The following is a 23184-nucleotide window of genomic DNA, read 5'->3' as shown; positions in this document are numbered from 1 at the left end:
AAATGGGACTATCTTCTCCCACTTCTCTGTGCTAAGAGAACTAAATGAAATGGAGAAGATGTGTAAAGTTCCTAAACTGGCGTCTGGCACCCAGTAAATCCTCCAAAAATGTTCAGTGCATTCTCAGAGTCCTTAGAAGATAGTTTATTGGACAAAATATCCAAGTATGAATAGACAGATGAGAAAAATAACAAGAAAAAGAGGGAAAACACATTAATAGAATTTAAAAAATAAATCTCAGCTCACCTCCTTCCTTTACTATCCTTTACAAAATCTGAATCCAAACGTCTTCCTCCATCCATGCCTTTCTCCATCTCTCCCCTCCCCTCTTCTCTCTCAATCCTGTCTGCACCATTAGAATAATCATCTGTATCTTACTCATCCTAGGATCCTTCAGAACTACTCTAACTTTGCATTTTCTTTATTTAAAAAAAAAATACCATAAGCATCCTTCATCTTAGGGCATTTGACTTTGGGTACTCTCCTCTTCCAAAAAATTATTGTTTACCCTGAAAATGTGTTTAAAAATAATTTGTAGATGAAAAGCTACCTTCTTTCACTTTGGTATTATGTTTGACACTCTCTCCTCTTAAGCCCCGTCAAGGGTAAGTGTGTGGCTTTGTATTTGAAGTTGTCACATATACAAACTTTACAGTCTAATTGTCTAACTTTACAATTTAGGCATTTTATTTCCCTTTCTGCTGAGGTGGCAACTGGAAAAGAAGCCATCTCCATCTCTCCCAGGCCTAGATATTAATAATCCCAGGGGCACTACTCTGCTATTAGCACCCCCCTTAACATGAACATGAATGAACTACTCTATCACAATCCCTCAGTCTCTACACACAGGCTTTGGGGGCTGAGCTGTGCCATTCATTCATACTCACCGCCAAGAGCAAAGCACCTGGTGGTACATAAATACAAGGTAAAAAGGAAACAGAAAAAGGGATGGAGTTGTTTTCACCTTTTTAAACATTCAATTTAAAAATTCTTCATTATGTTTTCAATGCTCAGGACATGAGAGAATCCAGGTGAATCATCCAGCATGGCCGAATTAGATGGAGTCATCATTCCAGTTTGCCACTTTCTCTGTAAGCCCTGACGTCCCGTTCTATACTTGAGAAACATTTGCATTCAGCTGCCCTGGAAGACCAGGTCTATTAAGTCACATGGAGTATGCCACAGATAATTCTGGCTAACAAACATTAGCTAGAAGAAACTGGTTCTCTTTCTTCGTGCCAGAGGGCTTTTGCCAATATTCACACCAATTATTTTTTAACAAACTGGAGCAGTTATTTTCAACACTGGCTGCCCATTAAAACGTTCTGAGAGAGCCTTTTAGAAAATAATAATACTCAGGCCACCTTTCAGAGATTTCTGGTTCATCCATCTTGGGGGTTAGGCGGGGGCTGACTTGGGTATTTTTAAAGGACTTCCCCAGGTGATTGAGCCCACTGTGCAGCCAGAGTCAGGAAGTGCTGGACTAGAAGTGGTTCAACAACATAGAGAAGGGTCTAGAATAGGGCTCCAAGAAGTAGTTGGAGCATGATACATTTAGCCTTTGGAAAGAAATTGCTAGGGAAGATATGATATAGGGCTGATCCTCTTGCCTTTAAAGACAGGGAATAAAAAACTTTCCAGGCAAACAAACACTTGTATGTTATTCGAGAAAACCAATGTGAGCAGCTACAAAAACATAGAGTTTTCTTCTAATGTTGTGCACACACAAAGCATTAGGGGTTAGCTACTGTACAGCATGCGACCATGCTGAATAAAAACTCAGCTCTAGGTCAGACAGTTCTGCCTTAAATACTATCCCTGCTAAGTATTAGACTGTGTGTTACCTTATTCTGGGCACAGGATCTTAGCTTCCTCATCCCCAGGGATGTGTGGGAAATGCTTACATCTTTTTCATGCTCAATAGAGAACCATCCTAGACACATGGGAACAGCAGCATTCACCCAGTGTAATTTACAGCGAGAACCTAGCCTCCCCACCTACCATGTGACTTCAGGGTCTCCTTTTAATCTTCACAGCAAACTACAAGTCTCTTAACCAGCAATAAGTTAATAGAACGTTGGAAGGAGAACAGAACAAGGCCAACCCCACAAGCTGCAGGAATACTTATGAATTCCTCTCATAGGCATCTCTCAGTCTCCTCTAGGGATCCCATAGTCATGGCGAAAGCAGAAGACTGACATTTATGTATAGATTTACCTTTCTTAAGTCTAGCTAATGGGTTCTCGAACTTCAGCGTCAACAAGAACTACTCCGCAGGACTGCATACAAGAAAATCAACTGTACTATACTCTGATAGGTGATGTAAGGGATTCTTAAAAATGAATTTTGATCATAAGGGTTTTTTTTATTTGTTGCCTTATTGATTCTTGACTGAAACTTAACCCAAGTTCCCAGAAGCGAGTTACTATAGCTGATTTAAGGTAGTGTGTGAGCTAGAACTTCGTGGTAGTCGTATGAGCTTAGCATTCCCCTAGTAATTCCTATATGCATAACGTACTGTACCTTATGTATTGTATCTTGTTTGGTTCCTAAGATGACCTTCTGCAGAAAATATTATTAAACCACCTTTTTACAGAGGAGAAAACTGAGGCCAAGAGGAATTAAGGAATTTGCCCAAGGTTGTATTTGTCGGAGTCCCAGCTTAAAAAAAAAAAAAAAAAAAAGAATGGCATATTTAAATTAAGTAAATTGTGATAAGTTTAATAAAGGAGTCATTTAGAAGGGTGTGGGAGGGGGTAGAGAAACTCTAAGGGATAGGGCAGACTCCCTGGGCTACTAATAGTAGGGAACAGTTGCCCATCCTAAGCCAAAGGGAGAGTCCTGCATGCAGAAGGCCACTTGACAGGAGCTGAGACTGTGGCCATAACAGCCTGCTGGAAGGGGGTCTGGGAATAAATACCCCAATGCCCACTTTCCTCCAGTCCTTCTTTTCCTTCCGGGACTCTGTACTGGCCAAAGCCAGATGGAAGCTTCAGGGCAGGAGAGTCCACTGAAACAATTCACATGCAGTCCTTACAGTTCCATCTCCCTGAGAAACAGAGGATGGAGAAGGGTGAAGAATGGCTCTACAGGGCTAATGGATGAAGGCAGGGTTTGCGTTTAGGCAGTCTTCCTGCAGAATCTTGCTTTCTAACCTCTCTGCTATGCAACTTGGAGTGATGATGTTATCATTATTGGAACAGGTAGCCCCCATAACATGTGGGACCTCTCCACTGTGGGGTTTTCCAGCAGATAAATAGACTTAGTCAGACTATTTACTAGAAATCAGAAGAAGGTATATTTATACTATGGAAGAAGTCACAACATGGCCTCAAATTTTTCAGTCCTAAATGCTACAATTCTCAACATTCTTCAGCAATTATTGTAGGAGCTTAGTTGGACCAAAGAAGGGACAAAGACTCCCTTATATTGGGCTCTTCTAAGGGATTCATCCCATGTCTTGGCTCTCCTGCAGAATGCTTCAGATTGGTCATTGCAGCTCCACATAAGGGAGGTAGGGTGGGAGTGAACTCCTAATATAGAAAAAAAAAAAAAAAGTCCTACATTGCTTTCCCATGAAAGGCTGCTGAATAAAACCATTCCCCCTCATGATGACAACAAAGGAGAAATGTTTCAACATTCAAAGTTTATCAGAAGAAAGTGACCTAGAGAGAGAAATAGCCAAGTGACCCAAGGGTTATCCACTTGAAAGTCACTGTCATTTAGTAATGTCTGAGAAATATGAATTTGACTTTTCCCCCCATGTGCAATTACTGTTTCATCTGCTTTGCTTTTTAAGATTATTGATGCCCTCCAAAACTTAGTAATGAGAAAACTATCCACCATCAGCTCGTTAGGTGGGGTATTCATATTTGTGGTTCTTTGCAAAGTCAGAACCACTCTGGGAACAGATTTGTCCTTACACTTTCCACACAGCTGTTCTTGGTAAAGTAAATCTAGGCAGGACTGTATTCAAATCCCACTTTCTCCACAACTGACATTGAGTGGGTCACCTAATCTCTTTGAGCCTAAACTCCCTCCTCTATAAAATGGAAATAATCCTTGTAGCTTCAAAAATTATATATGTAAAGCAGATATCACAGGTCCTGGCATGTAGTGTGAATACACTGTTGGTATACAATGTCCTCTGCCTGCCTAAATAACCAAGGAATTACAAGCTGTGTGTCTGGATCTATCTGTAACACGTTGACCCATTCATTAACTGTAAGACTAGATACCTTAATGTTTTTTTTTTTTAATTAAATAAAACAGAGGACACAGTAAGGGCTCCTTCATATGACAACTAATACGAGTTTGCTAGTTTTCAAAAATATGAGCTATTTTAGGATGAATGAAGAACCTGAATGGAAAATTATTATATAGTGTTCCAATTTCAGAGGAAAGATAGTATTCTCTGACAGTGTTGGTTCTGAAGCCAAGAGCATGCAAGAGAGAAACTGGAGAATCCTGAACCCAAATTGAAAAGATTTCAGAAAGATAAGTGGGTTCAGAGCAATAAGTAGCAGGAGGAGAATGTTCACAGTGGCACCACCAGGACATTGAATTAAGAATGCTAATGTGGCCACAGAAGTTATAACAGTCTTCCGAATTAGACCAACCTGGGAACCATCCATCTTGAACATGTTTGGAGCAGTGAGATTCAAATTGAGTTCATCATTCTTTCTTTCCATTTTGAGTGACCTTGAGTACGTTATTTAACCCTCTGAGCATCAGTGGGTATAGTAGTGACCCCATCCACTGGGCTTATATGAGAACTGAATGAGGCTATGTCACATAAAGCACTTAGCACAGTTCCTGGCACACTGAGCTGTTATCATCTTTATGACGTCAGCTTCCTAGCTGCTGGCACTCTCATCACCCAAAAGATCGGTGGTAATGCTTTGGTTTCAACAACACAGTACAGCTACAGATGAGCCAGTCCGTAGCCCTGTCAGTCTGGTGGTGGTCACTGAGTAGACTCAAGGGAATCATCTGTCTTAAGGGTGGTTGGAGCTGTAAGATACAAGCTGAGTTCATTCACTCTTCTTGTTAATACACATTAGCAAAAGAGAAGTCTGGGAGTTCTATTTTTACCTCACTCTCTTAGCTGATGAGAAAAAAGATATTACTTCATAGAAATCTCAATTCAGACTGAGAACTTGGTCTAAATATAATCCATTCTGCAGGCAGAAATTGTCTCATTAAGTAGAGGGCTCGGGAAGGCTCAAACAGTGGATAGCTATGCTTACTGCCTGATGAATTCTAACGGAAAGAGTGTGAATTCATCCCATTTTTTTAGTATAGGTGAAGGAAGGAGACAATGGAAAAAGATGAATTGTGAGTTCTCAGTATATCATTCCCTCTGTCAGCATTTCTGCTGCAAGATGACTTGAGGCTAAATGTCAGGGGTAGTGCAAATTCTTTATGCCCGCCATAAAAACCGTAACATTTTGAATTAGAGCAACTGTCTTTTTTTTTAGCTGCTTGATCCTGTATGAAGCAGAAATACTCTTTGAGAGTGATTACTGGTATTTTAATTTCTACCCCCAGTTTCTCCTAACCTGGGCAATGATTGCCAGTAATGCCTCCATCTTCCCTCTTCCCTTTGTTCTGCTGGGACATTACAATATTCAGTAGTGACAGCCTCATGAGGAACAAAAGAATGGAGAGTTTGTTTTTTTTTTTATCTTTGGGGGGATTTCTTTGCTGAACAGCAGCTCACTGTGATTAAATGCTAAGTGATTTGGATAAAGGACTGAATCAAGGACCCAAGCCAGAATCTGATGACCTCAGAAAATCCAGCGATGTTATTCTTGTTCTATTTTATCTGTTCACTTCTTTATGAAATTCCTTGGTCATTCTGAAAGAGGCTGTGTATCACATCCCAAAAGTATTTTTCTTATAAAGCAATTTTCCTTAATAAGAGAAAGACAGAGAGAGCAACCAGGTAATTTAGTTTTAAATTGAGATTACAGATTCAGAGTTGTTGTTTTTTTTTTTTAATCAAAGACTAAAGGACTAAATTATGCCTTTTCGTAACTGCAGTGAATTGGAAGTTATCCCAGTTCACTCCGAGGTTTCATTTCATTAGTACCTGGACACAGCTTCATTTGTAACACCCTGTTCCCCTTTCAATGGAAAATAAACAACTTTTCCTGAATTGCACATATTTAAGCACAAAGGAAGATCATTCTTTCCTTCTCTCTTGTGTGGAATTACTTTTTCCTAGAAACCATAAGTTCAGGAACATAACAGTGGTTCGTTTTTCTCCAAGAATTCAGTCTTGAATGTATTCCTCACCTGAGAAAGCTATTCCCTAATTTTATCTACTGACTTTTTTTTTCTTTATTGACAAAGCTCTCCATCAAACCTAGTCCAAGCTTCTGGATAAACACTCAGTGAATTGGAATACAAACGTGAAGTGAGCCCTAAAAAACTCAGCCATTGAGACAGTCTTCTTAAAATGCTGGGCCTCAATAGCACATCCGGGCAGAGCTCTGCCAGGGAAAGCAAGTCCTGCTGCCAAGAAAAGCAAGGAGAGACCACAAATTGCTACCAAGCCACTCCAAAATGTTCTTTCCAACAGCCCTATCTTTCCAACAGCCCTGACAAGATAAACTTCCCCAAGCCCTAGGGATCCAAAGTATTTCACTTGAAATTTTCACAGGATACTAAAGAAGGAGAAAAAATAAGGCAGGAGTAAAGATATGTGTCTTACTTCTTTGGCTCATCCATTGGCTGTCAGCTTTCTTCTTTTAACTCATCTGATATCATTTAAGAACAACATGCAGTTGTGTCAATGCAATGAGACTCAAGGTCTTTATTCATGTCCGGGTTAGGACAATACAAAAGCCCAAATTCAGGTCAGGCACGGTGGCTCATGCCTGTAATCCTAGCACTTTGGGAGGCCAAGGCAGGCAGATTGCCTGAGCTCAGGAGTTCGAGACCAGCCTAGCCAACACAGTGAAACCCCGTCTCTACTAAAATACAAAAAAAAAAATAATAATAATAGCTTGGGCTGGGAGCAGTGGCTCATGCCTACAATCCCAGCACTTTAGGAGGCTAAGGTGGGTAGATCACCTAAGGTCGGTAGTTCGCGACCAACCTGACCAACATGGAGAAATCCCATCTCTAACCCCGTGTTTCATCTTATGTATTTTCCAAACTCACTCCTTACTTACAGCATCTTCCTTTCTTCCTGTCCATCATGCCAATGACTTGATTGAAGTTCTAACTACCTGTGAATGAAAAGTTAACAGTCCTACTTGAATTGCCCCTTCCTCTCAATTTCTTTTGGAGTTTACATAAGAAAATACAGAGTGAGTTGACTACCCAGTCACTCATGAAAAGTCCATTTAGTGTATAAACCTGATCACTCCCAAGGAAAGTAAGTCTTGTTTAAATCATATAGATTTTACTTAAAGTTTGTGTACCATATGATTAAATTTATGTGATACGTAAAATTTAAGTAAAATCTGTATGATTAGGGAAGATGCTTATATACATACAGAGATGCTCCTCAGCTTACTGTGGGGTTCCATCTCAATAAACTCATCATAATTTGAAAACATCATAAGTCAATAATGCATTTAACATACTTAACCTACTTAACATCATAGCTTAGCCTCGCCTTCCTTAAATGTGCTCAGAACACTTACATTAGCCTACAGTTGGACAAAATCATCTAACAGCCTATTTCATAACAAACTATTAAATAGGTATCTCATGTACTTTATTGAACACAGTACTGAAAGTGAAAAACAATGGTTGTATTGGCACTTGAAGTACGATTGTGCTAAATGCATATTGTTTTCCTACTATCATAAAGTCAAAAAGTCTTAAGTCAAGCCATTGTAAGCCAGGGAGCATCTGTATATGTATATGTGTGTTGCATCTGTATATGTATATGTGTGTATGTGCGTGTATATATATGCATGTATATATGAATATATGTATATATACATATAGTATATATACACATATATATTATATATGTATGTGTATTTTATATATATATAGTCAATGCCTTCCAACCAAAGACCACTGGAAACATACCCGTAATTGAACAAGTGGGATTTTTTGCTCCTTGCAATGAGGTAGGATGCACATCATGGCCAACTATGGGGTGTCTCATCAAGAGTGTGTTAGAAAGGAGTTACAGGATTTGAGTTTCTATTAAGTGATCTTAGGTTTCAAAGTGGGGCTTTGTTCTGGATTGGATGGGAGTAATTCTATAATTGGCCATGTAATAAATCTTATCTAAAAGGAAAAAAGACTATAAAGAGGCTACCACTGTAATTGATGAAGAAGCAGCAGTCACTCATACTAATTAGCAGAGGGGGATATTTAGCACCTTTGTAGTTTGCATAGTCACCTGGCTTTTGTCTGTTATTACAGAAGTTATGAAGTGGTCTTGTTTGGGTCTTGATCCATCAAAGTCGCAGAATAATTCTGACGATATTGGCATTCTGTGAAAGTATTTATCTTCAACAAGAGAGCATCACAGTCTCATTGGGAGTGCCAGATCAACTCCTGGGCACCAAAGCCCAGCTGGTATAATGTCAGATGTCAGGGGCTACATGGATACATAAAAAAAAACAAAGCAATCATCACAAAAGAAATCAGAACCAAAGTACTCTGGATGAAGCAGGAGCCTTCTCTGGTGCTCCCTGAAGGTGTCCTCAGTCGACAGCCACTTTTTCAGCATTAGTATTCCATAACTTGTGACTGCTTTGTTCCGTGTCAACTTAGGGAAACTGAAACTAGGTTGCAGAATTCCCTTCCCTGTATGGTTCCAGGTTAGTGAGCACAAGAGAAATTGACATGAGATTTGGAAAGGAGAGTGAAGCAATGCCTACTTTCATGCTTTGGGAGTTGTTTAAGCACATAAGACTCTGTGGCAGCTCACACACAATGTCACTATCTGTCAGCTCACCTTGTTGGGGTGAGAAAGCACCCAGGCCCACAGCTCTTCCAATGCCTGCTGAAAATCCTCCTCTGGCTTCCCTGAGTCCTGGACTGGGTGAGTGTGCAGCTATGAGCAAAGGGCACCCGCTTCTACTACAAGTCACTCACATCATGGAGACTGGAGGCAGCAAGAGACAAACACAGGTTTCCATTTGTCCTTGCTTTGCTGACTTCACATCCAGCTTTCCTTCCTGACCACTGGTGTGGTTGATTTTAGATCCAACACCAGAAACAAAGGCAACAGTCTTGCACAGACTTCTCCATCAGTGGTCACAATTTTGTGTGGTTATCATAATCTCTTATTCTATAGGACTGTTAAAGGTTCTGATTCTCTGAAAAGCCCCTGACTTATATATGCTCACGATTTCTAGCTTTAGAGTTCTATGCTAGGAGGCAAGGGCTATGTTACAAAAAGAGATGGACAACATTCTGATAGCAGCCAGATATGGCCAAGGGACAAGCTTGGATCTGATCCTCTTTGCCTGCCTCAAAGTCTTAGGTGAGTGTGATCGAGTGTTCATAGCCCACAAGAGCAGTGCTAGGGTAGGAAGATCTAGGGGTGGTGGCAAATGGCCATGGAGCTATTAACCAAGCAGCCTGGGATGTCATTACCAAAATTTCAGGCCAGATTCAGCTTCTGAGGGGGCCAGAGTCATAGCTAAGATGATGTACATGTGAACCAAATCTGAGTAGTAAGACAAGAAGAGAAAATAACACAAGTAGTAAAGAGAGCATTAAAAAGAAGTAGAGAACATGATATTCCAGGTGGAGGGTCAGGACACAGTCAGGAGACGGAGGGTGTAGGCACGTATGTGTGGAGCACCTACCGAGGCAGTTGTGGAGCTGTGCTTAGCTGAAGAGCGCTGACCCTGCCGGGTATATCATGTATTATGTTCATTGTTTTACACAACATCTCACTTAATTGTCACAGCTACCACAATAAAATCTCAATATTTTATTATGCCAACTTACCAGATAATGAAACTGAGGTAGAGAGGCTAAGTACTTGCCCAAGATCACTTTAGAAAAGAAGTTAAAAGACAGGAATTTGCATTCAGATCTATCTCTTTGATCCAAGTTCCATTACACCTTTTAAGATCCAAGCTTTCTAGGCTTAACAAAGAAAAACCTTTGAGTGACCTGATAAATATTTATAGAATCAAATCCTCCAGCCTCCGTCAAGGCTTCGGTTGATGACAACCTCAGGTTAAGCTGCTCACCAATTCCTGACCCACTGACACTGTGAGAGAATAAACACTTACCATTTAAGCCACTAAGTGTTGGGTAATTTGTACTCAACCATTGATAACTAACACATCCCTCTTTGATTAAGCCAGGAGGATGGGCATGGAGGGTTGAATGAAAGGAGGAGGATGTGACTTATGGAAAGCCCCAGGAAAGGCTGACAAAAAGAGAAGTAGAAGAAATTCTCTTGTGGCTCAAGACCCAGACATGGGGGAAGACAGGTTGGGAAACAAATAAAATCCTCACCTCCTGTCTTCGGCTAAAGTCCTTGAGCTTTCTGAGATAGATTAAGGGAACAGGGGAGTTCCTGTTTGGGTCTACAGAAGGCAAATGTCTCCCAGAAAGCTCTGTAACAAGCCTGGGCTCTCAGCTGTCATGTGGTATGGAAAAGACCAACAAGTTCCCCCAATCGCCCAAAGGAGGAAGAGGAGGTTGCAGAGAGGCTGGCTGGGCAGTTGCCAGAGGTTGTCACTGTGGCCATGAGGCTGAGTGACCCAGACAAGGGTCAAACAGGAGTCAGTCTGCAGGAAGGAGGGCCGGGCCCCATGAAATAGAGAACATAGCACAAGTTACACTAATTACAGACTCTAGCATTAAATGTCAGCAACAAAAAGACCCACCACACACACCCAAGAACCAGCAGGTACTTGGCGGTCCCCACTCTTATCCCAATGTTTGAAGGAAGGTAAGCCTCCAAAGCACCAGCCTAGTGAAGAGAAAACTGGCGAGGAGAGCAGGGGAGAAAGGATAAAAGAGTAAGTCACCCCAAAAAGAGGGTCACTGCCAAAATTACTTAAGGTGTCTGACTAGACTGAATTCATGTTCTTTCCTTCACTATCCAGTGGGAGGTGAGAGTGAGGCTTGAGAGAAAAATCACATAAGTTACAGACAACAGTGAAGCTACAGTTTCTTGGCATATCTAAACTTAGTGTGAGTTAATATGTGACTCCAATTCATATGCTATAAAAGCATTCCATGAAGATTTATGGAGGTTCAAAGCAGGACTCTGTGCTGGATCTAGAAGACAAGAAGCAGAGGCAATCCTAAAAATCATCGAATCTCTGGTGTTTCTGTTTGTGCCTTATTGTAGGGTACCCATGTCCCTCCTCCCCTGGCCCATGACCCACTGAGCTCTAAGAGTTGGTATTAAAAAGATGATATTGACTTTGTCAAACACACTATTTGGGAATGACAGCCCTTGGCACTATTTTAAAGGGCTATCACCAAGCCATCAGCCGTGATACATGTAGCTCTGAGAAACAGCATGCAGAAATAAGAGCATAGCACATTTGTTTTGTAGTTCAGAAGCCAACCCTTGTTTTATTAAAATGTGTACAAGAGATGGGGAAGAAAAAGGACCAGAGTGTACTGCGGCCATGTACACAAAGGCATGCACCACATCCCAGTTCTGCTGCTCTGGGCTGTCCCACGGGCAGCTCTCTAGAACTTGAGAGCCTCAAAAGGGGTCTCATGAAGCCCAGATCTTCCCTGGTCAAGCTGATGGCATTCGTGACACTGAAAGGTGAGAAAGGCCACCAGGTCAGTGGAGTGGAGAGGTTTTGTATATGGTCTTCTTTGAAGAAACTTACTTCTTGCAAGCCCTGGCATCTTCCAATTGACTGTCCTAGTAGTGGAGGCGGCATCAGCCTACCAGCAATGGAGGTCTACTCACCCTTCACTGAGTTTTGTCCCTGAAGTCAGAAACCCTGGCACAGCCAAGTTCACAGACAAAATCACACTTCAGGCCCATACTGCTTCACACAATGACACATGTATAGATGGATATACAGAAACACTTCTCAAGGAGTGCATGAGCCTGGTTCATTTCATGTTTCTTTCAATCCAGTCTTTAAAAGGCAGCACCTTGGTGAAGGCAGTGGAGAGCCTGTGGCTGCATGTTTTATCATAGCTCCAGCTGACCAGTCCCATCAGATGCCAGCGTGGCTCAGGAGATGCTCGTCCTGGGAAGGACACAGCTGCGATGCCTCCTGTCTCTGCAGTGCATATATCAGAAGGGGCAGTGGGGTCCTGGCTGGCACAGAACATGTTATCAGTGACACTCACTGGGATGCCATGGTCCTCATGCTGCTCCTCACACAACAGCGAGTCCACCACGCTGACCACCCCAGAGCGCAGTGTGTCGTTCTTGAAGCCAGGGCTCCTCACATCTGCCAGGACATTCCAGCCAGCCACAGTGATGTGGGACTCCTGGAAGGAAGTGCTGAGATCCCGACTGGCAGCGAGGCAGATGGGCTGGACTCGGGTGCTGATACGGGCCTTGTCTAGGAGCTTCAGGATGGCGATGTCAGCATCAAGCAGGATGGGGTCATAGTTGGGATGCAGAATGATAGCAGAAATCTGCAAATGCAAGGAATGGGCAGCAATGGTGAGGAGCCACTCCACAGTGCACAAGAACAGGCAAGGCTTGGGGCTAAATTTTTGGGAGAAAATGTCTAAGAGGCAGCTACAATTATTTGGAGATACCTTACTCGAGAAATCATGGAAAACAACTGCTCTACTTCCAGGATTGCAAACCAAAGTGCTTTCTACAGCCTGGAAAGTGGGATTAAGTAAGTGAAGTGGACAGTTGAGGCTGCACAGCCATCTAAGGTGGGCAGCGGCCACATCACTGTAGTCAGCCACTCCATGCTGAAATGGGACCAGCATTCTAGTTTTGCCAGAAAATGAATTCCAAATCTTTATTTGAAATATCTTGATGTTAAACAATGCTTGCAAATAAATAAATGATTAAAAATATGTGTCAGTACCATCAAAGCACAAACCCTCACAGGCTAAGTTTTCAACCTCTGGTCCACTGTAAACATTTCATTTACATTCAAGTCAGCAAATAGAGCTATGCTCAGAATATTCCACAAGACTTTTCCACAAAGTCTTCCCTGATTTTCCCAGTCCTTGCTGGTCATGCCTTTTGATAGGAGCCTGTAGGAGCACACATCTTGTAAAATTTTTATATATATGTTCTATTACCTCAATCTCCTTTGAGTATATTGCCTTGGGGCTTCTCTTGTGTCACACTGATTATGATAAATTTGTCTATCTCTCCCACTCAACTGTGGACTTTTCAGAGAAAATAAAACGTGTTCTATTCTTTTCTGTGTCTACTTACAGTGGAAGGCCCATTGTGGGGGCTCAACAATAGATGGACAGGTGGGTGGATAGATGGAGAGATGGATGGATGGATGGATAGATAGATGGAGGGATGGACAGATGGATGGATGGATGGATGGATGGATGGATGGATGGATGGATGGACGGATGGATGGATAGATAGATGGAGGGATGGATAGATGGATGGATGGACAGATGGATGGATGGATAGATAGATGGAGGGATGGATAGATGGATGGATGGATGGACAGATGGATGGATGGATAGATAGATGGAGGGATGGATAGATGGATGGATGGATGGACAGATGGATGGATGGATAGATAGATGGAGGGATGGATGGATGGATGGATGAACAGATAGATGGATAGACAGATGGGTAGGTGAATAAAAGAGAGGGAGGAAGGAAGGGAAAGACAGACATATATTATAAATTTGTTAGGAGTGTATCTAGGTTAAAATATCTCTGTCTACCTAGAACAGTGCCCAAATGTAATAGGTGATTAGCCTTTTTTTATTCAAAAAATATTTATTGATAATCTACTTTGAGCCAGGCACTGTGCCACGCTGTGAGGGTACAATGACAAATCGCAACATTCATAGAGCTAACCGTTTCAGGCAAAGCCAGGCATTAAACAAATAATTTCACTAAGTTTTAATTTGTTACAATTTATGACATATGCTACCAAGTAACATATGCTACTAGGAGAAGTACATTTTGCTCTTAGGTGATTAACTTTTGATGACCACAGTGATAGAAGACTTTGCCTCTATCTTGTGTATAAAATAATCTAGGTGGAAAAAAGACTCCACAGTCTTTCTAGATGGCCCCATCTAGTATCTTAATACGAAATATTGAACACTGCTATATGCCAGGCTCCAGGCTGGCTGCTGACATGCTAAGGGGACAGGGCTTGGCATAATCACTGCTCTCCCATGCTTGGAATTTTTTGAGCCAGAGCCCCAGCTTCCAAGTACTAGCCCTCTCTTACCCGTAGGCTCTGGATGGTCTTCTCATCCCGGTCATCATCCCGGTAGAATTTCCCCAAAACAACTTTCAGGTCTGCTGTCTTGATCATGGTGACCTTCCCCAGGTCAGTAACACAGTGGGCAGCCACCACCACAGTGCGCTCATTCACCAGGGCACCACTGCAGACCAGGAACCATGCTCCCTTGTGAAGGCTGCCATCATGCACCCCGCTGGTCCTCCTATAGATGGCCGCCTGCCATGGCCAGCGCAACCCTTGGGTCTTCGGAGCAGTGACGTTCTCAATTTTCCCACAGACTATGAAGAAAGTACCGGATTAGTAAGATAAACTCAGACTTTGCCATCCAAAGGAGAATGTATCACTCAACCAGACAGCACAAATCTGGAAAGGTGAACCCTATGGGCGTGATGACCACTAAGCCAAGTAACCTGGTTTTCTTCTTCCCTTAAATATGAATCAACCCACCTTGACATGGCTAGCTATAAATCTAGGGTTAAAATTGGAGGCTTTGCAGTCAAATGAAACCTGAGTTCTGATCCCAGGCACTTACTATCAGTAGAACTTTGGGCAAGTTGTCTAATCTTTTAGAGCCTCTGTCTTCTTGCCTGTAAAATGGATAGAACAATAATAATGGTCTCACAGAGCTCTTGAGGAGATTAAATGAGATGGTACATGTAAACAAACTCAAAATATCCTGACTATCCTCATAGTCATAACCACAACGAACTAAACCATACTGTTCTCCTTTCTCAAAGAGGGTGGGGAAGGCAGCTTAGTAAATGCAGGCCCCTAATCCAGACACTTCCACACATTATCTCAGTATTCATCATCATAACCTTACGATGTAATTAGTACCTCATTACATTTTTTATTTTTTGAAGCAGAGGCTCACTCTATCACCCAGGCTGGAGTGCAGTGGCATGATCTTGGCTCACTGCAAACTCTGCCTCCCAGGTTCAAATGATTCTCCTGCCTCAGCCTCCCAAGTAGCTGGAATTATAGGCATGTGCCACCACACCCAACTAATTTTTTTTTTTTTTTTTTTTTTTGTATTTTCAGTAGAGACGGGGTTTCACCATGTTGACCAGGCTGGTCTCGAGCTCCTGACCTCAAATGACCTGCCCACCTTGGCCTCCCAAAGTCCTGAGATTATAGGCATGAGCCACCGGTGCCTGGCCTAATACCTTATTGCTTAATAACAAGTACCCAATTAGTATCATTGGGTGATGAGTGTAAAAATTGGGGCTTAAACAGGGTAACCAAGATTATGTAACTTGAGGCCCTCTGGCACCTTTAACCCCGTTCCCCACTTGGGAAGTCACCCAAGTGGGGAAGTCACCACTTAATGACCCTTTTTTCTAAGTAAATATGACAGAATCACCCAAGAACATATGCCCCTCAGATTTAATGAGTCAATTTCTCCTGGGTAGTAAGGTTAAGCCAAAGGAAAAAAAGTTCTAACTATGGAATTTCAGATATCACCAAACTAGAGAAAGCACTGGAGATGCTTTCCCAAAAGGCAGGGTTAATGGTTTTTCTCAAGCAGCCACAAAAGATGGAGCATGCTCAAGCCCAAGAATGAGCCTTGACTCACTAGGGATGCAGGATGGTGCCCGCCCACTCCACTTCCCAGTCCTCAGACATGTCCTCCGGCTGCTGCCCAGGCGGCGGTAGAAGGGTGAGATGCACTCATATTGGAGCTGGGTGTGCAGATGTTGGTATCCGGTGGGCAGATCTCCAAAGGGAAGGGCTGGCTTCTTGGTAGGGGCACTCTGCAGTTTCTGCTTGCTGAAGGCCGCTGAGTATAGCTGGTGTAATGGTGTCTCCCTGGGTCAGGAAACATGGGCCCAGAGAAAGGGCAGGGCAAGAGAAAGTCATTGTGGCCTCTTTAGCATTCATGCCATGTCCCACGTAGGTATTTGGTTTCAGAAACAGAAAAAATCTCTCTCTCTCTCTCTCTCTCTCTCTGTCTGTCTGTCTTTTGAGGCAGGGTCTCCCTCTGTCCCTCACTCCAAGATGGAGTGCAGTGATGTGATCTTGGCTCACTGCAACCTCTACCTCCCAGGTTCAAGCAGTTCTTGTGTCTCAGCCTCCTGAATAGCTGGGATTACAGACATGCAACACCATGCCCAGCTAATTTTTGTATTTTTTGTAGAGATGGGTTTTCATCATGTTATCCAGGCAGATCTTGAATTCCCGGGTCAATTCCCAGATTCAAGCAATCCACCCCTTTGGCCTCCCAAATTGCCGGGATTACAGGTGTGAGCTACCCTGCCCAGCCAAAAATGTCTTTCTCATTCTGTGTCTCTCTGTTTCTCTCTTTCTGTGTCTCTCTTTCTCTCTCTCTCTCTCTCTCTCTCTCTCTCTCTCTCTCACACACACACACACACACACACACACACACACACACACTTCGACTCTCCCACTGAGCAAATTCTCTTGTACACTTCAATCTTCATTTTATGTCTCCATGTCTATTACTGGCATGATTCCAACTGCTTAAGATTTTAACCAAAGAGAATACTATCTGGCATAATAGCTGCTATCCAAAGGTACATTATACATGCACACACAAAGAAATTAATTGCAACATTAAACAGAAAAGGGAGTTAATTTGAATGAGAGAAATCTAGACATTTTTTTTCTCCAAACATTATCATAATGGGGCAATATTAGGAATTGACTTGAACTAAACTGTGTTGATACAGTAGCTTGATTTAGCAATTAGCAGGTATAATTAGTACACCTCAGAGAGTAGAATTTTCTCTCAGGGCATATTGATTGGGAGAAATATGAAGCATTGTATATAAATGGGAAAAGGGGATATTAAATGAGCCTTGAAGTTGGAGCCATCAGAGACAACTCAGGGATTCTTGGGGAAGATGTGCACACATTCTGCGGGTTGTGTTCATTTTATATTGGCACCTAATGACTGTCACCTGAAAAGCTGAAATTCCTTTAGGAATCTATGTTTGCATCCCTGTTTAATGAATGGGCAAAGGAAGCGCAGAGAGACAAGTGGAAGTACGCAGAGGCACGCAGTAAAGAAACCTGTACCCAAGGCAGTGCTTAGCAGTCACAATTTCCACCCTGGTGTCCCCACCACACCAATATATCGTCATAAGAAATCTATTTCATATACAGTGCTTGGCTCAGAGCAAATATTCCAATCCTCTTGATTTCATTCAACAAATCTTTAGCTCGTGTTTATAACGAGGTCTGTAGCTCAGGGAGCTCCTGAACTTGCAAACAAGCTCCTCCCTTGGCCATGGAAGGTATACACTGTTGTTGGGGGCTTCTGGATGAGGAGGTAGCTGCTGGAGATAGGGATACCCTCCACTTCAGCAGCCTGTCTTCCCAACAGATACTTAAAACCAAATTTCAGCCTTGCTTTTTCATTTACTTGAGAAACCTGGCACCTTGCCACCTAACCTCCCATTAATATTGCTTTAAAAATAGGAAGCTCAGTAGTCTTTTTGAATAGTGCAGGGGCCTGTCTACAGCATGTGTCTTTGGGAAGAACAGGTTGATCCCATTTAGTGGAGAGTCCAGCCCAGGAAAATCACACAGATCAGGAAAGAGGGCAGAATTTGAATTTCACTGCCACCGTTTCCAAGGAAATGCCTTGCCCCTGAAAGGAAAAAGACAAAAATGGAAGGAGACAGCCTGAGGAGGGGTGAGAGACTGATGGATATTCTGACTTATGAATATTCCAGGGAACTTGGCTGTGGTCAATTTCAGTCACCGGAATTCGCTGTTACTATTTCTAACAATAGGTGAGAAATCACTTTCCGATGAATTATGTGTGCAAGGTGCTTTGCTACAGCCTTTACATAAGACTCAAAGTATAGTGCATAAGGGAGCAGACCATGAAGCCAGATACTGAATTTACATCCTGGCTTTGCCACTTCTAGCAATGTGACATTGGACAAGTTACTTAACTTCTCTGAGCTTCAGTTTACCCCTCTGTAATATAAATAATAAAATCTGTAATAAAATGGTGATAACAAAAATACGGACCTCAGAGGTTATAGTGAGGATTAAATGAACTAATGCATGAAAATGCTCAGAAGAGCAACTGACATAGAGCAAACATGCAATAAATGTTAGCTATTAGTGTTGCATATAATCCTTAAAACAATCCCCAGAGGCAGATTGTTATGATTATCCCTACTTTTCAAAAGAAAAAACTAAGGCTCAGCAGGTTTAGGAACTTGCTGAAGAATACTCAGCACTAAAGACAGAGGCAGACTCAGGTCTTGATCCTTTGTTTGTCAATCCAATTCATTCATTCAATAAATACTTACTGAATGCCTACTATGTGGCAGATACTGTTGTAGGCACTAGAACTTTCAGCATAAACAAAACAGATAATGTTCCTGTACATGTAACTTTCACATTTTGGGGAGGGTGAGGGAGACAGAAATTGGACAAATAAACCCTTAAAAAATATGAGACAACAGGTGGAGAGAGATGCTAAGATAAAAACAGAAACAGAGTAAAGGCTAGAGTATTCTGGCTAAAGGGGTCCACTAGACAGTCAGGGTGAAGATAGGATTGCTATCTTTAAAAGGATATTTAGGGAAGATCTCTCTCTGTTAGGCAAAAACTGAGCAGAGAACTGAAGGAAGAGAGGCATTAAGCCTCACTGAAATCTTGTGGAAGCAGGTTCCAGACAGAAGGAGCCACAGTGTAAAGTTTCCAAAGCAGGACTGTGCTTGAAGTGATAGAGGAAAATCAAGGAGGCCCGTGTAGCTGAGTGGGGAGAGTGAGAAGGAGAATGTAGAAGAGATGAGTAGAAAGGGGCTACTCCCTCCCCACCAGGTGGACCCCACCTTTGTCTTCCCAGGAGAAAGGCTGAGCATACCAGAGGGCTCACATCCTTCTGTGTGGTTGGTCATTTGTCTCCAGTTCCTGGGCTCCCCCAGCCTGCCTCATCTCACTGGTTACCTCCAAGCATAACTTCCTAAATTATAGCTGGCTGTGCTTAACAGAAATGTCGTCTTCCTAGAAGCTGCCATAACAAGTACATAGTAATTTCAGGAAGACTCAAAGATTCAAGTCCATTTTCTCAAAGATCATCTGAAAGTCTTGCTTTCCACCAGTCATCTACTTTCCCACGATCCAGTGAAATTTGTACATCTTCCAAAAGTTGCTACCTCTTGGCTAAAGGCAGCTGGCTAATAAGCCTCCATCTAACAAGCCCTATTCTTTCATGACCAGTTAGCACTAAATGTCCCTAAGAAACCTCAAACCATCTTTGGCCAAACACAAGTGGGGAAGGGGAAAGGAAGGGGAAATACTCATTAGCCTTTAGGGCAGAGTGCAGGTGTTTCGACCTCACCTTGACTGAACCTGCATTGGAAGAACTCTCCTTCTCACCAGGTCTGAAATCTTTGGTTCTCGGCAGGCTAGAAATAAAAAAGACAATGCTGCACGATCCTTTTCCATATTCACTGTTCACATCATTCAGTTCAGATTCATACCTGACTCCCACTTCTGGACATCAGGTGCCCATTCCCCAGGCTCTCAGAGGCAAGACATGTCAGCCAAGCTTGAACATCTCACTTTACAAAAGAGCTTGCTGCCTTTAATCTTGATTGACAGCACCCTCTGAAGAATCTAAGAAGACCAGATGCCTCTGAAAGGCTGCCCCACCTGAGTGATTTGGGACAATGGCATCATAGAGTAGGATCATCTGTTCATGTGAATGTAATTCGCAAACTTGATCAAAGTGGAATAAAATTCAAAGTGAAGGTTCTAAAACATAGCCCACATGGGGAATTAGAAGGTTCTCTTTTGACACTAGACAGCAGTGTCAACCATAGATAAGTCTTGGAAAACTGATTCCTTCGTGTTCTTTCTCTGCCGTTAAGGCCCCTAACAATCACTTGAGGGCAATTCAAAGCCCAGTTTAATTTTGTTGAAGTCTCTCTTTCTTCATGAGTGAAAAGGAATCCTTCCCATCTCACTTTCCCAATCAGGCAGCCAACATTCATCTAATTAGCAACTTAGAGAACTTTGGTTGTATTAATTTGTAAGAGAAGAGTGGACAAAAATCTCCAAGGACATATGTGACACCGTTCCCATACTTAATGAAATAAAAATCAGAATTTGTGCTGGTGGGGATGAAGGTCGCTTCTGGCTAAAGTCTAAAGTGATTTATTCCTTTCACAAACCATTCCCTTTCATTCCTTTTCCCATGATTCAGGTTGTTGACAAACACCCAGAAGGCAAAGTGGAGGATTAAGACAATTATCTGGATAATCTAGGACAAGGACATGTTTTCTTCCCAGTAAACAGCCAGATCATTGTGGCCTGCCCCCAAATAGAGAGGCTGTTAACCTGAAGCAACTAGTGAATCAACTCAGTGAGAAACTATACATCCCCACTGCCAATAGAGAAGGTTCAAACGTCTCTATTCAGTATTCCACTTTTCTGTCCAACCTACATATTTAAGTTTACCCCTTGATTCCCAGATTGCCTCACTTTGAGTTTACCATGATGACTTCACTTCTGCCTACACCTCTTTTCTTTTCCGCTGTCTTCCATCTGGAATACCATCCCAACTCCTCTTCACATGTACAAATCCTCCCCAGCTTTCCAGACTGGCTCCAGTCCTACTGGATTCATGCAATTGTCCCTATTTCAGGAACATTGATCTCTCCTTTTGCTGAACTTACACCACTCATCTCTTCCTATAACTATCCCTTGAATGTACAAGGGTTTACTCTCTGTCTTTGTTTTTAAACATCTTAACATCTTCAATCCTCCCCCTCCATAGGCTGGTAGGGATGATGCATCTATTTTGTTCTTTTATTTCTCGCATCAACTTAATATTGCATAGAAAGTAGATAAGTGGAGCTATGTAAATGCTTATACATTGCCTCAATTCTATACTTGGATTTGCGTATATTAAACTCAGCCCTGTCATCTTTCCTAAATTGCTCTGATAACTACATTCCTCTTCTTGATCACCTCTCGAGGTGTTGTGATTAGGGAAAGCAGGTCCTCTTGAGGGAAAAAAAAAAAAAAGAAGCAAATGTTTTTAGGATGGTTTCCAACCTCAGAGTTACATATGGTTTCAGAAGGGACTTAAGAGAGAAAGGCATTTTTCCAGGGGCTTAAAAACATGCAGAGGAGCTACCAAAAGGTCTAGCAACTTCATCAATGTCTGTAGACTTCAGAAACAATTGTAAGTTACCTTTTATGCAGATGGGCTGTTTCCCTGACCACTCTCCATTCTGCTGGCAAGTTCTTTTCTCATTGCCACTAAGAACATAGGAGTTGTTACAAAAGAAGGACACAACGGTGCCAATTTTAGCATGGTGTCCATTGATAAGCCCAGGGCCCCCTGTTATCTTCTTGTACCCATTGACTGGGCCCCCAGGGTCTGAGCAGTTTCTTTCTTCAAGGACTAAAAGAAAGTAAAAGAAAAGGAGAATTGTTAAAAGTCTGAGTTATTCCATTTTAGAATAGAATCTTTCATGTTTCATTGAACTGAAAATACAATGATATAGGACTTGGTGCTCAAAAGTATTACTAAAAGAAATCGCATAATAGAAAATTCATATATTAGACATGTATTTCCCTTGTTTTCATAATTTATTCTTAAATTGAAAAGTATCTAATTCTATATAGAAATAAATTTGATGCCAAATCTGGCTCTTATATCATCTTGTCCATTTCTTTCTCAAACTGTAGGAGCTAGGCAGCCCTGAGTAAAATAAATATCTCGCCTAAATTTCATTATTGGTATACAAGGATTATTGATTTTCAGTGTTGTTGTATTATCTCCTTCATTCTTTAAAGCTTGGGCAATTAAAAACTATTCCATTTCCTATTTGTATTGTACCCAGAAAGTAGAGCTGCTTAGAAATAAGAGTAGATACGTGAAGTTAATTTAGATTTCATATTTAATCTCTAGGAAAATAAGTGTGTTGAAAGTTATAGTTAAAAATACTAGAGGACAATATAATTGTAGAGATATAATAAATTTACCTTGATCTCCAAATACAACTTTCCATGTAAGTATTGATACTCATTACAGAGGTATTTCTATTCTTTGACTCCTGTTGAATGGCTATTTAAAGTAGAAATGGCATCAGCAGCTATTCTGAGCACTAAACAGGATTTTTAGATACATTCTGGAAATATTCTATCAAATAGGCAACATATTTCTCTCAAATAGATTATGACACTGTACTGAACATGACTTGCCTTAAGGAAACTGAGCTCCCAGAGAATTCTAACTTTGACTACTTGATTTGGGTACCACTCTACCAGCCTCCCTACTTTCTTTTCCCTTTTCTTTCTTTTCCTTTCTTTCTTTCTTTTCCTTTCTTTCTTTCTTTTCTTTTCTTTTTTTTTTTTTTTTTTTTTTTTTTGAGACATGGTCTCACTCTGTCACCCAGGCTGGAGTGCAGTGGTACAATCTCGGCTCACTGCAACATCCATCCCCTGAGCTCCAGTGATCCTGCCACCTCAGGCTCCTGAGTAGCTGGGACCATAGGCACACACCAGCTGATTTTTGTATTTTTAGTAGAGATGGGGTTTCACCATGTTGCCCAGGTTGGTCTTGAACTCCTAAGCTCAAGCTGTCCTCCCACCTTGGCCTCCCAAAGTGCTTGGCCTCCCAAAGTGCTAGTTGTGGTGTAAGCCACCACAACTGATCTTAGTTTCTTTTTTTAATAAATAATTTCAACTTTTATTTTAGATTCAGGGGGTACATGTGCAGAATTATTACCTGAGCATATTGCATTATGCTGAGCTTTGGGGTACAATTGATCCTGTCACACAGGCATTGATCATGATATCCAGTAGTTTTCAACCCTTGCCACCTTTTCTGTCTCCT

At 41.9% G+C, this 23184-nt stretch overlaps 1 protein-coding gene across 2 annotated transcripts in view; it reads right to left on the bottom strand.

Annotated features, from left to right (window-relative positions):
* Window positions 1-11498: 11498 nt before the first annotated feature.
* Window positions 11499-23184, bottom strand: part of LOC105471560 (peptidase domain containing associated with muscle regeneration 1) — a 99265-nt gene continuing 87579 nt past the window's right edge. The window contains exons 8-12 of one of the 2 annotated variants that reach the window (XM_011724098.3): window positions 21535-21747; window positions 19675-19741; window positions 15925-16157; window positions 14334-14626; window positions 11499-12570 (exon numbers count right to left, since the gene is read on the bottom strand). In XM_011724098.3, coding sequence (XP_011722400.2) covers window positions 12034-12570; window positions 14334-14626; window positions 15925-16157; window positions 19675-19741; window positions 21535-21747 — 1343 coding nt within the window. In that variant the 3' untranslated portion in view covers window positions 11499-12033. The remainder of the gene's footprint in view (window positions 12571-14333; window positions 14627-15924; window positions 16158-19674; window positions 19742-21534; window positions 21748-23184) is intronic. The other variant, XM_011724099.3, reaches the window with a different exon arrangement.

Source organism: Macaca nemestrina, chromosome 12 (assembly GCF_043159975.1).
Source record: "Macaca nemestrina isolate mMacNem1 chromosome 12, mMacNem.hap1, whole genome shotgun sequence".
Taxonomy (NCBI): Eukaryota; Metazoa; Chordata; class Mammalia; order Primates; family Cercopithecidae; genus Macaca; species Macaca nemestrina.
The sequence above is the reverse complement of the archived record's forward strand: the minus strand, read 5'-3'. Positions and strand labels throughout refer to the sequence as shown.